Source organism: Marmota flaviventris, chromosome 2, assembly GCF_047511675.1.
Source record: "Marmota flaviventris isolate mMarFla1 chromosome 2, mMarFla1.hap1, whole genome shotgun sequence".
In the NCBI taxonomy this organism is placed as follows: domain Eukaryota; kingdom Metazoa; phylum Chordata; class Mammalia; order Rodentia; family Sciuridae; genus Marmota; species Marmota flaviventris.
The window spans coordinates 91,171,962-91,186,661 of NC_092499.1; the positions used below are offsets into that span (position 1 = coordinate 91,171,962).

Below are 14,700 nucleotides of genomic sequence, written 5' to 3' on the forward strand. Positions count from 1 at the left end.
ATTACCTTCATCCTGTTACCACACAATTTCCTTTCATGTGTGAAAGGCTGCCTTAAGATGGTCTCTGCATAAGCTTTTCTTTATTAAGCTTGCTCTAACTACACCACAACAGCTGTTTGATAAATAAAGGTTTGAGCCTTTTTAACAGCATCTATCTGGACAAGTTACTTATAGACCACATATCTGAACAAATAGAGGGAGAAAATAGGGAAATACTCCAGATCCCTAATTGTGAACCAGAGGATCAGTTACTTACTTCTCATTCAAGCTTATATTAAAAACTTTAAAAATATATATTTCACAATTCTTAACCAGATCAAACCCTGAAATTATAGATACAATTATAAATAGAAAGTCTAAATACCAGAAAGCCAGTAATAAACCACAAAATTCAGAGGCAATAATCACAAACTGAGGGTAACAGGAAAAAGGAATAACGCTGGAATAATACTTACCACATAGACTAGTGATAACTTTTCTTTCAGAAAATGTTCCAAGTCAGTAAATGCTTTTTGAGATAGTATGCCTTTTTAAAAAAATTTTAAGACAAGGTCTTACTAAGTTGCTGAAAGTGCTCACAAACATGTAATCCTCCTGCCTCAGTTGCCTGAGTCACTGAGATTACAGGTGTGCTTCACCATGCCTGGAGAGATTTTATGTCTTTTTTGATAGTCTTACCAGATGTTTTCTTTCTTTCCTTTTTTTCTTGTTACCTGTTGCCTTCTTCCTTATAATTTATTAAAGGCCAGGAAACCATTAAAACATGTGAGCATTGTATCTAACATATGAGTAAATTAGTACTAAAGTGCTCTTCTCTACATTAAAATGAATTAGAGTGGTAACAATGACATTTCTATTTGGTGGTTCAGATGCTTCAGTATTCTAATTATGTTCCGAGTAACTGAAAATGGTAGATAAAATCTCCATTGCACAGTGAATTTGCTTGGAGGGGAATGGAGGGGAGGAAAAAATAAATAAGTTACAGAACAACACACAGATGGAATGTGGTCCGGCTACAAAACAAAATGTGTGTATAAAATATAAATCTACGTAAATACATAGAAAGCGGTCTGGATAGGAAATCTCCAAACCCTTGACTATCCTCTAAAACAGGAGTGGAATTTAAAGGGGAATGGGGCAGGAAGAGTTTTGCTTTTCGTGATTCTGTATTCATTGTGAACATGAATCTTATGTAACCAAAACTTGGTTTAAATTTTTGCCAGATGTGGTGATATGCCTTTGGAATCCCAGCTATTCTGGAGAAAGAGGCAGGGGGATCCCAAGTTTGAGATCAGCCTGGGCAACTAAGTGAAATCCTGTCTCAAGATAAAATAAAAAAGGCAGGCAGAAAGCTTGCCTAGCATTTGTGAGGTCCTGGTTCAATCCCCAGAACCACAAAATGAATGAATGAACGAACAAACGAATGAATAAATAAATAAATAAATAAATCGATTGTCTTTTAAAAGTCTTAAATGGCCGATTAGTGACCCCTGAATTAAATATGACATTAGTCTTGGAATGCAATGGGTTTCTCTCCTATTAACTAGATTTACTGACCTTATTTGTTTTATTTGATTTTATAATATGTACATATGGAGCAGGTGGCAGGTAAGTAGTCTAGAATAAGGTAAACTCTAAAAGGAAGTCCACAGGAAATGGGTTCATAAATAATTAAAATAATCCACATAGAATAAAAATTTAACTGTTTTTCATAGATTTTTAATGCTAGTAAGTTAGAAATCACATATATTCAAGTTATGACAACGGCTCACCACACACTAACTCTTGAGTAAAATCCTCTTTATATTGCTGCTAAACCTAACCTTTGCATAGTATGAGACTAGGGACATGTAAAAATTCCATTAATCTTAAACAATATGACTTAACAAAAAAGTTAATACAATAATGTCAAATGATATAGGATGACATTCTTTTTTGGGAGGCTGGTGAGTGAGGTACTAGGGATTGAACTCAGGGGCACTCAACCTGAGCCACATCCCCAGCCCTATTTTGTATTGTATTTAGGGACAGGGTCTCACTGAGTTTAGTGCCTCGCTTTTGCTGAGGCCGGCTTTGAACTTACAATCTTCTGCCTCAGCCTCCCAAGCCACTGAAACTCCAGGTGTGTGCCACCATGCCTGGCTAGGATGGTATTCTGATCAAAACTTAACCATTATTCAGGGAATAAAATACATTTCATATTTCTTAGTTTCCCAATGATGCTGTTTATCCAGTCTCCAAACTTCAAATGCAAAACATTGAAGTCAAAAACAATAAAAAAGAAACCATAAATGGAAAAAAGACAGGCATATATACATACTTTTTTTTAAAAGCAGCTTATTATATTTTCTTCCCTTAAACATCTTAAGTTTTAAATCACAAAAGAGCGTTCTCAAATACACTTAAGGCCTGTAATTTGATTTTGTTTATACTAATGAGATTCAGTGCAATTTAGTAGACTTTGAATTTCTCAAAGACTATTCTAGGAATACTAGAGGCTTATAGTATGCAATAATTCATAACATTGCTAAATATGAAATGTCCCAGCTGCAAGGCTGCTTTGTAGGAATGATATAGCTTACTAAAGAGAGAACTAGTTCATCCTAATTCATCTTTGTTATATTCTACCAGAGTTGCTGTGAATTTTACACATTTGAGATGCAAAAGATATCAGTTTATCCCTTTGCAGTTGTTTATGGAGGTGGGGTACTAGAGATTGAACCCAGGGACTCACACATACTAGGCAATCACTGAGCTACATCCCCAGTTCTTTTTTATTTTATTTTCAAGACTGGGTCTCATTAAATTACCCAAGCTGGCCTCAAACTTGCAATCCTCTTGTCTTAGCCTCCTAAGAAGCTAGAATTGCAGGGTTTATCCTTTTAGAATGCTAAAAATCTACTGTACTTGTTACTAATGCAAACAGATTGTTCTATGCCACAAGACAGCATTCATTAACAAAAGATTACTATCAAATAAACTGACTGGGGGGTGGGGCTTGGAGTTGTGGCTCAGTGGTAGAGCCTTGAAAGTGTGAGGCACTGGGTTCGATCCTAGTACCACATAAAAACAAATAAAGGCATTGAGTCCATTCCATACACAACTGAAAAATAAATAAATACAAATAAATAAATAAATGGACAGGCACCATTGGTACTCAGCCCCCCTCCCCCATATGCAAATTTATGGAAGAGAGCCATTCCCATACCTGCCCTTCAGGTTTTCAAGTTCCCTGTGATGCAACATGCTCCGCATGTGTTCGTCCATCTCCTTCAAAATCAAAAAAAGCAGATTAAACTAAGGGGGATTGTTTTGGGGGAGGGAGGAAAAAAGACAAAATTCTGTGTCCTATGTAATCAACAATTGGGGATTCAGCTTCCTGTGTCAATGTTTCTTTTGTGTGTGACTACTCTTCTCAGATCACAGTTCTTCAGCTGTGCTTTTTCAAATATTTTCCTTTTTTTTGGCACTGAAGATTACTGAACCCAAAGGCATTCTGCCATTGAGCTACACCCTCAGCACCTTTTACTTTGGCATTTAGAGACAAAGTCTCATTAAGTTGCTAAGGCTGGCCTCAAACTTGAATCCTCCTACTTCAGCTTGCCAAATTGTTGGGATTGTAAGTGTGTGCCACTGTGTCCAGCAATATATTTTAAGTAAAAGAAATTATTAGAAAAACATATTTAGATGGCCTTTTAAAATGATTAGAAAGTATTGCCTTCAGGAGGCAAAAAGACTTTCTTTTTAATATTTATTTTTTAGTTGTAGTTGGACACAATACCTTTATTTTATTTATTTATTTTTTTATGTGGTGCTGAGGATCGAACCCACGGTCTCGCATGTGCGAGTAGAGCGCTCTGCCACTGAGCCACAACCCCAGCCCAGGAGGCAAAAGACTTTTAAGAATAAAATATGTAGGTTAATTCTATCCCGTTACAAAGAATTTACTAAAGTTTTGATTTTTGTTTTAATTCTTAAATCACTTAATATTCCAACTATTTGACTACTTTTGTCCACACTCTTTCTCTACTGAATATTTCAAGAGTAAGCTACAGTCTGATATGGTGGTGCGTGCCTGTAATCCCAGTGACTCTGGAGGCTGAAACAGGAACATCACAAGTTCAAGGCCAGCCTCAGCAACTCAGTGAGGCAACTAAACAACTTAGCAAGATTCTGTCTCAAAATACAAAATCACAAGGGCTACGGGATGTAACTTAGTGATAAAGTACCCCTGGGTTAAATCCCTAGTATTCCCGAAAGAGTAAGCTACAGCCAGGCTCCCAAGTTCAGAGCCAGTCTCAGTAGCTTAGTGAGGCCCTAAGTAGCTTAGCAAGACCCTGTCTCAAAATAGGAAAAAATAATAATAAAAAGGGTTGGGGATATGGCTCCATGGTTAAGTGAGACCGGGTTCAATCCTAGGTACCTTTCCAAAAAAAAAAAAAAAAGTACATAAAAGGTTAACAGGTTTATGGGACTGGGGCTGTGGCCTGGGTTCAATCCTCAGTACCACATAAAAAGAAAATAAAGGTGTTGTGTCCAACTACAACTAGAAAATAAGTATTAAAAAAAAAAAAAGTTAACAGGTTTACACGTAGTTTGTCAGACCTGGAATATGAGTGTCAATAAACATTTGTTGAATGAATATAAATGGCTACATCAATTATAGATGGGAATTACAAATATAACAGTCTCTTCTCTATAGCAGATCAGGAAGTTTTTTAAAAAAATACTTTGAATACAATAATTCAATTACTGCTTTACTTCACTGCACACTCCTCCACTTCCCCAACTGATTTGGTTGGGTCTAATGAAAAGTTTGAACATTTACTATGTCCCCTCCCACTTCCCTTATCTCATCCTTAGAGGGAAGGAAATAAAATCTGTGAAAAAGTTGTCATTTAAAAACATGCACACCACACACAAAACACAAAGAGCTGTAAATGTCTATCCTTTTGTCACTTGAAAGTTTATATAGCCAGCATGTCATAATTAGAGAATAGCTATTTATATATACAAATAATAAAAGGCTACTACAATTTCCGAATATTACTGTTTATTATATTCTGTGATAAGTGCCCTAAACATTTTCTCATTTGAACAGCAAAATACTGCAGTTATAAACTTTCCAAGGACACAAGGATGCAGAGAAGTTAACTTATTCATTTACCAGATTTTTATCAAGTGCTTATTATGTACCAAGTGGAGAGTGAGGGATTGAAGGGATAAATATGAAAAGATGGCCTCTCAGAGTTATAGATAACCAAGTAGTTAAACTGGAACTCCAACCCAGGCCGATCTGACACCAAGACAACATTTCAATGTTCCAAACACTGTGTTGGAATGAAAAACTCCAAGAATTTACAAAATCTTCAAGTCCCTATGCTTGCTGTTTTTCTTTAGATTCTTATCTATATTTTAAATTCCTTCAGTTAAATTTAAGTGGTTTTTCTAGCAACCAAGCCATTCCTGACCAAGACAATATTAAATGAAATGAGTTATTCTCTGATATAAAAACTAATTCTGTATTTATTACAAAAGTGTTATAATTAAAAACTAGTTGCAATGTGACTTTTGATTTTCTAGAACACTTCACTAATTTTTCCCAAATTTATATGCAAAATCCTCACCCATTCTGTTCCAAAAAATGAATACAAATAGTGAAGCAACCGAATATTCAAAATACCTGGACAAGACCCACAGGCTAGACTTAAGGTAAGAGCTCCAAATATATACTTTTTTGTATACCAGGCTTCTGTTTAGTTCCCTGCACATTAATCAGTGTTCTTTGTAAAGGACTGGGTATCATGGTTGAATAAATTCGGGAAATGCTGAAATAAAAAACTAAATACAGCTGGGTGTGGTGGTGCACACTGGTAATCTCAGTGACTTGAAAGGCTGATGCAGGAGGAGCCCAAGTTCCAGGCCACTCTCAGCAACTTAGCCAGGCCCTAAGCAACTCAGCGACCCTATCTCAAAATTAAAAAAAAAAAAAAAAAAAAGAAGGGGAGGAGTGGGGGGAAGGGGCGCTGGCTGGAATGTAGCTCAGTGGTAAAGTGCTCCTGGATTCCATCTCTAGTGCCAAAAAAATAATAACAAAAATAAATGAATAGATACATATTTTTAACTTAATAGCTTCTTGTTTTTTTATATAAGTTAATGGATGCTCAGGGATTATATTATACAGCTTTTCCTTGCTCAAGTCACCCTAGAACCTTTTCTCCTCTAAAGTATATGTGGAGAAACCAGGATTACATTTGTTTGGGAAACTGGAGGAAAGCACTGTTTCAACACAAACTGTTCTTAGTCTATCTAAAAATAATTATTAGAGTCATCCCTTCCAACTAATCCATTGTTATTTTACACTATATTACTCACTAAAACCATACCATTCCCTTGTCTAACAACATAAAACTGGCTTTTCCTAAGACAAGAGGAGTAAGTAACTATAGTCCTTGATTTTTACTTCACTATGATCATGGCAAGTGTGAAGTGACAAGATAGGGCTGCTACTCCAAGAAAATCTAATACCACACCTTTGAACACTGGCCTCTCTAGTCCCATCTCCCACCAATCTGAAAGTAGACATAAGGAACTTGGAAGTTTCATAAGTCCAGATCAAGTTTTAAATCTAAAAAAAACAATTATTTTACTTTTTAAAAAAATATTTGTTGTTTTTTGGTTGTAGCTGGACAAAATACCTCTATTTCGTTGGTTTTTATGTGGTGCTAAGGATAGAACCCAGGGCCCCACACATGCAAGGCAGGCGCTCTACAACTGAGCTAAGGCCCAGCCCCAATTATTTTACTTTTTAAAAGGTAGCAGATATATTATTAAATATGATTTTAAATCAATTAATTTTTTCCATCAGTAACTGAAATCTTCAATAGGGGTAAAAAACCTTCATTATAGCACATTTGATACTGTTTTCCAATTATCTTCACTTAAATTACAATCCCACTAATCCCAAAACAAAACTGTTTCAATCAAATAAGCTTTCTTACTGACACCTAGAACTGCCAACTCCATTCTACCTGGGTGTCTTTGTTCATGTTGTTTTTCACTTAACCTATCTCTTTTTCCATTTCACTTAAATTGCTTTACTCTTAGATTTCTTTCAAGGTGCATTACATGCAATCAGACTTTCTTGGCTAACCTAGCCCATGATCTTCACAGTTTTCTGAATTTCCAATAACAATCAAGAACATACCTGTAATCCCAGCAACTCGGGAGATTTTCTAGAACAAGGAGGCAGGAGGACCACAAATTCAAGCCTCAGCAACTTAGCAAAATCCTTACCAAAATTAAAAATAAAAAGGGCTAGGAATGTAGTGGTAAAGTGATCCTGGGTATAATCCCTAGTACTGAGGTGGGGAATGAGGGGGCAGATAAGGTCTATTTTTCTTTGTGCAACATCCCCATCTTATGGATGTCTAGGATATTGTTAGTACCATTTCTGCTATATTGCACTTTTCATAAGACTGGGCATAAACAGAAACCAGGTACATATGAAAAATGCCATATTTGCTAAGCATTTGTGCATTTAAAAGTATACAATTTTAAAATCTCAGAAAATAACAGCCTCAAATAACCTGAATTTCTCTGTAAGTGGTTCCTAACTAAATTTCTCTATATCATTTACCTGTGAGTACATTCAAATTCTGGTAGAAGTTTAATAATACAGGTACTGACTTAATGAGATAGTACTGAGAAAGAAACCAGTGGCCTAAGACTATGGTTTAAGAAAGAAACTTAAATAAGACATTATTAAAAGCTTTTATCCATCTATTAATAAGACATCTGTGAAAAAATGATTAGCCATGTAGCCTCAATTCTCCCTCTGATTACCTTTTTTGAGCTGTATGCAATGTGGCACAATATGCATTTTCGTTCTCGTACCATAGTGACCAGATCTGAAGCACTCAACATCAAACCTGCAACAAAGAAGTTAACATTTAGTAACCTTTACCCCAGATACCTTCTTGAATTGATCTTAACATAGTCAAAATTACAAGTCATATCTTCCTCACCTCCGCCTTGCTTTTCTACCAGTCTTCCTGTCTCAACAGACAGAAATTCCAATTTTCCAGATGCCAATGGCCACAACTTTGTGAGTCACCCTTGATTGCTCTTTCTCATCCCATATCCACCCTTATCAGAAAATCCTGTCAACCCTACCTTGAAATATACCCTAATTCCTACCAGTTCTTACTACCTAGGACATTTATCATTTGCCACATGATGGTCAAGCCTACTGACTTGACTCCCTACTTCCACTCTGACCTCTTAGAGTCTATTTTCATACACATAGCCAAAGATTCTTGGAACAGGATTTTTTAAAATTTAAATAAGGTCATGTCATTCTTCTACCCAGAATTTTCCAGTGGTTTACAGAAAATTATAAATTATAAGTCTTTGCTGTGGCTACCAATCTGTTTCTCACTTCCTCTCAAGCTTAAATGCCCTACCACTCTTCCTTTATCATTCCATTTCAGTCACAATGCCCTCCTTGCTATTCCTTGACCATACAAGGGATTCTCCCCACTTAAGGCTTCTACATTTCTTTTTCTCTTTGCTGGGAATATTATTCCTTAAAATGACCTATGTTTCTCATGGGCCTACTCTATCATTTCCATCAGATATTAAAGTGCTGCCTCATTGGGGAGGCCTTCCTTGAACCCCTAAATGATATTGCATATGCTGTCCCTCCTCCCCTATTTCTCTATTAACCTGCTTAATTGACCACGTTTTGACCATCTGTGGAAACATGGTCAACACTTAGTTGAACATGTTTCCACAGATGCTCAAAACAATATCTCTTACAATGTGTTCTTTTGCAATGTGATTTTGTCACCACCTATCCAAAAAGTAGAGTATTTCCCTCCTCACTGTGAACTAGTACGACTAATAAAATGTAGTGAAGGTGATACTATATAACTTCTAAGGTTGCGCTTTCCAAAATCTGCAGCTTCTGCCTTTGTCCACTTGTAATAGTCCCTTTTGGAACTACAATTTTTGGAACTACATTGTTCCTACAATGCTGTAAAAAGCCAAGCCACAGGGAGAGGCCAAGTGGAAAAGAACTGAAATGCAACAGAGTACAACAATAGTCAAGACCAAGTGACAGTTATAAGTAAGCTGTTTTGGGGTTCCCAAGTACAGCCATCAAAGACAAACTCCAAGCAAGATCAGGAAGACCAATAGTTGAATGCTTTTCAACCCACAGAATTATAAGAAACAATGAAAAAGTTGTTTAAAACCAGTAAATTTATTATGCAGCAAGAAATATCTGAAACAAGGACCTTTTGTTACTTATTTTCCCAATTACAACTTAAGTTCCATGAGAATAAGAACTTCACATATTTTTAATTTTTTTTTAAGTTGTAGATAAACACAGTATCTTTATTTATTTTCATGTTGGTGCTGAGGATGTGAGGCAGGTGCTTTACCACTGAGCTACAGCCCCAGCCTGAACTTCACATATTTTGATCACTAAGTATAGTTACAACGCTTGGGACAGAAACTTGCACGCTGAAGGCAATCTGTTTAACTTTTTGTTGAATTGTTCCAAATGGAACTATCTTAGGTTATAAACACAAGATGAAGAGAGCTGGGTTTAGAGTAAGACCCAAAGGTTTTCAACTGTACAATCCTCTAGCACTAACATACTCAGCTTTTGAGTTCAACACTCCACCTAAGATTTTAAGTCCACTCTACAAGAAGCATTCTTTTTTTCCTCTACACAACAACACCAAGCTCTAACAGATATATCTACTTGCAGTTCATTCCTTACATGCAGTTCATTCTTTAGAAAATCTTAAAACCATGACAAAAGAAGGTTATATGTCAACCTAACTACTAGACAATAGCAGAAAGACCAATAAAAGATGCCTAAGGTTTTCCATGTCTCTGGTGATTTAACATTTTTCTTGCTGTTGCAACCTACTGTAACATTGAGCATCTAATATTATTTTTTATTTAAAAGCACTGTTCTTTTTTTATTATTCTTTTCAGACAATAGAATTCTGACATATTATACATACATGAAATATAACTTATTCTAATTAGGATGCAATTCTTGGGGTTGAACATGATGTGGAGTTACACTGGTCATGTATTCATATATGAACATAGGAAAGTTATGTCCAATTCATTCTACCAACTTTCCTATACTAAATTAATTTTAAATAATAAGGTTCAACACTTGAATAAGATTATGGAGTAGCTAGGCATAATGGCTCCTGTAATCCCAACCAATTTAAGAAGCTAAGGCAGGAGGATCACCAGTTTGAGGCCAGCCTGGGCAACTCAGTGAAACACTGTCTCAAAATAAAAAATAAAAAAGGCTGGGGATATAGTTCCGTGGTATAGTGTCCCTGAGTTCAATCCCTACTGCCCTCCCATCAAAAAACAAGATTACAGGGTAGGAATCTGGACATTTGAGAAAGATGAATATCAATTAGCTACCAAAACAAAGATATACTCCTTAATGGATAGGTATAATATTATTTATACTTTCAGGATTACTAAAAATCTCCTAAACCTTAAAATTAACCTAACTCACTCTAGTATTGTTGTAGCATGTTTATTCTTCTAAATTTCTTATGTCTTAACATTTACTTAAAGTTTACTACTTGTATGAAATATTTTGTTATTTCATCCAATAAACATTTATTGAACATCTAGGAGTTCAGTAAACTGATGAAGAGATAGGTCAAGAAATATTTTTATTTATTTATTTATTTATTTTTAGAGGGGGGGGGGAGAGAATTTTTTTAATATTTATTTTTTAGTTTTCGGCGGACACAACATCTTTGTTTGTATGTGGTGCTGAGGATCGAACCTGGGCTGCACGCATGCCAAGGGAGCGCGCTACCGCTTGAGCCACATCCCCAGACCGGTCCAGAAATATTTTAAATTCTGCCTCAAGAAACTAACCATCAAAGCAAAACAGAAACAAACAAACAAACAAAAAAACCTCAAGAAGCAATAAAGTCAACAAAAAGGTATGAACTTTTTTTTTTTTTTTTTTTTTTTTGATGGTGGTGCTGACGACTGAACCTAGGGCCTTATGCATGCCAGGAAAGTACACTACCACTGAACTACATACCCAGCCCCCAAAGTCTGACTTTCTGACACAAGCAACAGTACTGTTATTTTTTTTATATTTTTACTCAGCTGAAAACTAAGCACTAAATTCAGACTGTGGCTAGGAGTGGTGGTATATACCTATAATCCCAGTGACTTGGGAGGCTGAGACAAGATGATCACAAGTTCGAGGCCAGCTTCAGCAACTTATTAAGGCCCCAAGCAACTTAGAGGAAGCTTGTGTCAAAAAATAAAAAAGGCTGGGGATGCAGTCCAGTGGTAAAGCCCTCCTGGGTTCAATCCCCAGTACCTTCTCCCAATCAAGAAAAAGAAAACCTACTGCTATTTTAAAAAGCCGACGATGTCAACCTCTAATAAATGAAGAAATAAATCTATATGGGCTGGGGGCTGGAGTTGTGGCTCAGTGGTAGAGCACTTGCCTCACAAGTGTGAGACACTAGGTTCAATCCTAGCACCACATAAAAACAAATAAATGGGGCTAGGGTTGTGACTCAGCGGTAGAGCGCTCGCCTCGCACATACGACACTCTGGGTTCAATCCTCATCACCACATAAAAATAAATAAGTGAAATAAAGGTATTGTGTCCAACTACAACTAAAAAATAAATATTAAAACAATTCAAAAACTAAAAAACAACAAAAGCATTGAGTCCATATACAACTAGAAAAAAAAATAAAACAAAAACAAAGCTATATATATGGGCTGGGAATGTAGCTTGATGGTAAAGTGTATGCTTAGCATGTGTGAGGACCTGGGTTCAATCTGTAGCACCAAATAAATAAATAAAAGCTATATAATAAAAATACTCTGTAGATCAATTTCTTATATTCATTTTTACTTTCTCAGAAAGTGAAAAAGTATGCTAGCAATTTGATTAATAAGGAAAATATAGTATATATATTGGGTTGATCTGACAGGAACTTCAACTTGTAGGTCCTTAAACTAGGTTAAACATAATTCCATTAAGTTTTCTGAAATAATTATATTAGCTCACAACCTTCTAGATATGAACCATTACTCTTTAAAGGCTTTAACAAAGATTAGAAGCCAAAGAAGCAATCATCCTGCCCGGTAATCTCAACCAAGGTGATTGAGAAGTTCCATAATGCAAGTCAACTAAGTATATAAGCAATCCAACTACTGCCATCCTCACTTTAACCACCTTACATCTCCTGCCCATATCAATTAAATTTACCTCATGAAATATTTTGTTTCTCCAAATGAGAAATATATGACATTTCTCAGATCCAATACCCTAAAAACCTTATAATCACTGTTTCTCCATGTTTTAATTACTATTATTACTACCATTACCATTCGCCTAGGCAAAATTGTATATCATGTCAGATTCTTTTCTTTCAAACTCCCATACTTTCTTTCTTTTTTTTTTTTTTTTTATGTCTTCAGGAGCATGTTTATTGTGTTTGAGATGATACATCAGTGCTCTCTGAGCTACAAAGGGTAAAAGGAAATCCTCTCATTACAAACTGACAAAGGTAAAAGGTAAAACATTTTCACAACAGCATGAACCACATACTCAGAAATAGATCTGGGTTTAATACAAATAACATAATTCCTAGTCATCTATGGCTACTTTTATAACTTCATACAGATAATGAATTAGGCTAAAATGCACTATAATATATGGTAGACTTCAGGACCAGTATCCTTAGTACATCACAAAATACATTTTGATATCCCAAAGAAGCAAGACTTGCAAGTAGGCGTTTTAAACATAACTAATCTACAGCTACAAAGTTCTACTCTTGATAGCATTTACCTTTTTGGGGAGTCTCCCAGTCTCCAAAGGATAAACGCAGAGAGTAGAATCAGTATAACATATACACAGAAGTCTGTATTGTAAAGGCTATAAAGATTTGCAGCACAGTGAGAAGATGCCTTCTGCTCCTTCACACTGCATACAAATTATGTGAATTATGTTGCGTATCTCTTGGTCCACTGTCTGGCTATCCTGTCATGTTCTGCTCTGTTGGTCAAATACTGAGTGGCTATGTTTCCAACCAGAGGATCCGCAGGGTTGCAGTCTGTCAAAAGCGAACAAATAGACAGCAAAACCTTTGAAATAGTCAAAACAGGACTCCAGTTGTCTTTAAGGATATCCAGACAGATGACTCCCTGACTGTTGATGTTGCAGTGATAGATTCTCCTGCGGAAAGTAACCTTTGGTGGCTTAAATGGATAATCTGATGAAAACATGATATCCAGAAAAAACACACCACCTTCATATACAGAACCTGGTGGACCAAGTATGGTTGATCTCCACTCATAAATATTATCTCCTTTAGGCCCAGCACTGCAGTTAGGAAGAGGATCAAGGGTTATTTCAGCTAGCTCCTTCTGAATTCTTTTAGCACTAGTGGATAACTTAGCAGTGGTTTTGATAGAGAGTTTGGTGTTCTTCTTCTGCTGGGTGGCAGAAGGTTTTCTTTCTTCTTGTTCTTCAGGCTCCGGAGCAGCCGGGTCTCGCTGGTCCGCATCTGAACTGCCACTGCTGGTGCTGGGGCTCTCATCATCGGACCTTTGCCTATCACTGGACATCTTGATGAAGTTATCACTTGGAAAACCTGTTAATCGCCCATATGCTTATTTAAGGTGGAGATTCCTCCTCTATGCACGTAAAACCTTTAAACACAACATTCGGAAATTTAAAAATCAACTAACAAGCTGTCCTAGCCGTTTCCATGGCCAGCAGCGAAGATTCCTCAGGCCAAGACCGAGCAGCCACCCTGGGAAAAGCAGAATCCAAACTGCACCTTCTGCAAAGCTCCCCATGCCACCAAGGTTCCTCGCTCAATTTTTACATCACGGACCGACATTTTGTCCAAAATAACGAAAAAGGGGGGAAAATCCCGAGGAAAAACAAACAAAGCCCAAAGAAGTGCAACAAATTTCCGCGCCCGCATAGGCGAGCCGCGGCCAGCGGCAGCGGCCACGCAGCTCTGCGGCCTTTTGTGGGGAGGGCCGCTCGGGGGCCGTGGGCAGCGCTCACCGCGCCGGCCGCCAAGTGAAAACTCCCATACTTATGAGACCTTGTCTCAAAATTTTAAAAGGGGGTAGAAACATGGCTCAGTGGTAAAGAACCCTGAGTTCAATCTCCAGTACTGGGGGCATGTGTGGGGACAGGGTATGATTTACGTTGACCAGGAAGATAGTCTTTCAAGTAGCCATTATTTAATAAAACTGTAGTCTACTTCAATCATCAATACCTTCTAATATTTATTATATAACTCAGGGCTCAAAAAACACCTTTTGGTGTAGAAGAACTTCATTCAAAACATCATCATTTGGTTTTATTGTTAAAACAACCTGAGAAATAAGTTAAAAACAGGCTATTGGATGGTAGGTTTGTTTGATCTTGCTAACCTACTATGAGGAACGGATATAACTTTTTATATCTGTATAACATTCATACATTAAACCCAGTAGTGCTTAAGAAATTTAAATTTTGACAATTATACTCAACTTGGAATCTACATGACAGTAAACACTAAAAAAAGAAAAAAAGTTTATTGTTTTGGTTTCTTTGCGGGGACGGTGGTAGGGTGAGTAGTACACTGAATATCATTTTCAAAA

The 14,700-nt window shown here is 36.7% G+C and overlaps 2 protein-coding genes across 9 annotated transcripts in view; both read right to left on the reverse strand.

Moving 5' to 3' along the window:
• Nucleotides 1-14,700, reverse strand: part of Znf106 (zinc finger protein 106) — a 72,831-nt gene that overhangs the window by 43,218 nt on the left and 14,913 nt on the right. For all 7 annotated transcript variants that reach the window (XR_011706662.1, XR_011706661.1, XR_011706660.1 and 4 more), the window contains exons 2-3: nucleotides 7,846-7,931; nucleotides 3,209-3,270 (exon numbers count right to left, since the gene is read on the reverse strand). Coding sequence is in view for 3 of the 7 variants with exons in the window: in XM_071608142.1 (XP_071464243.1) it covers nucleotides 3,209-3,270; nucleotides 7,846-7,926 (143 nt within the window). In the remaining 4 variants the exon portion in view is untranslated. The remainder of the gene's footprint in view (nucleotides 1-3,208; nucleotides 3,271-7,845; nucleotides 7,932-14,700) is intronic.
• On the reverse strand, nucleotides 12,509-13,787 carry LOC139704557 (ubiquitin-conjugating enzyme E2 E3-like). 2 transcript variants are annotated; one of them, XM_071607320.1, is made up of 2 exons: nucleotides 13,357-13,787; nucleotides 12,509-13,287 (listed from the first exon to the last, which is right to left on the reverse strand). In XM_071607320.1, exons 1-2 carry the CDS (start codon nucleotides 13,663-13,665, stop codon nucleotides 13,042-13,044), a joined length of 555 nt encoding a protein of 184 aa, XP_071463421.1. In that variant the 5' UTR covers nucleotides 13,666-13,787; the 3' UTR covers nucleotides 12,509-13,041. The 2 variants fall into 2 exon arrangements, with proteins under 2 accessions (XP_071463421.1, XP_071463420.1); XM_071607319.1 differs by having other exon boundaries at nucleotides 12,509-13,787.

What these genes read in the sequence shown, in the direction of transcription:
- LOC139704557 (XM_071607319.1), bottom strand. Translation starts at nt 13,665, where the DNA reads ATGTCCAGTGATAGGCAAAGGTCCGATGATGAGAGCCCCAGCACCAGC.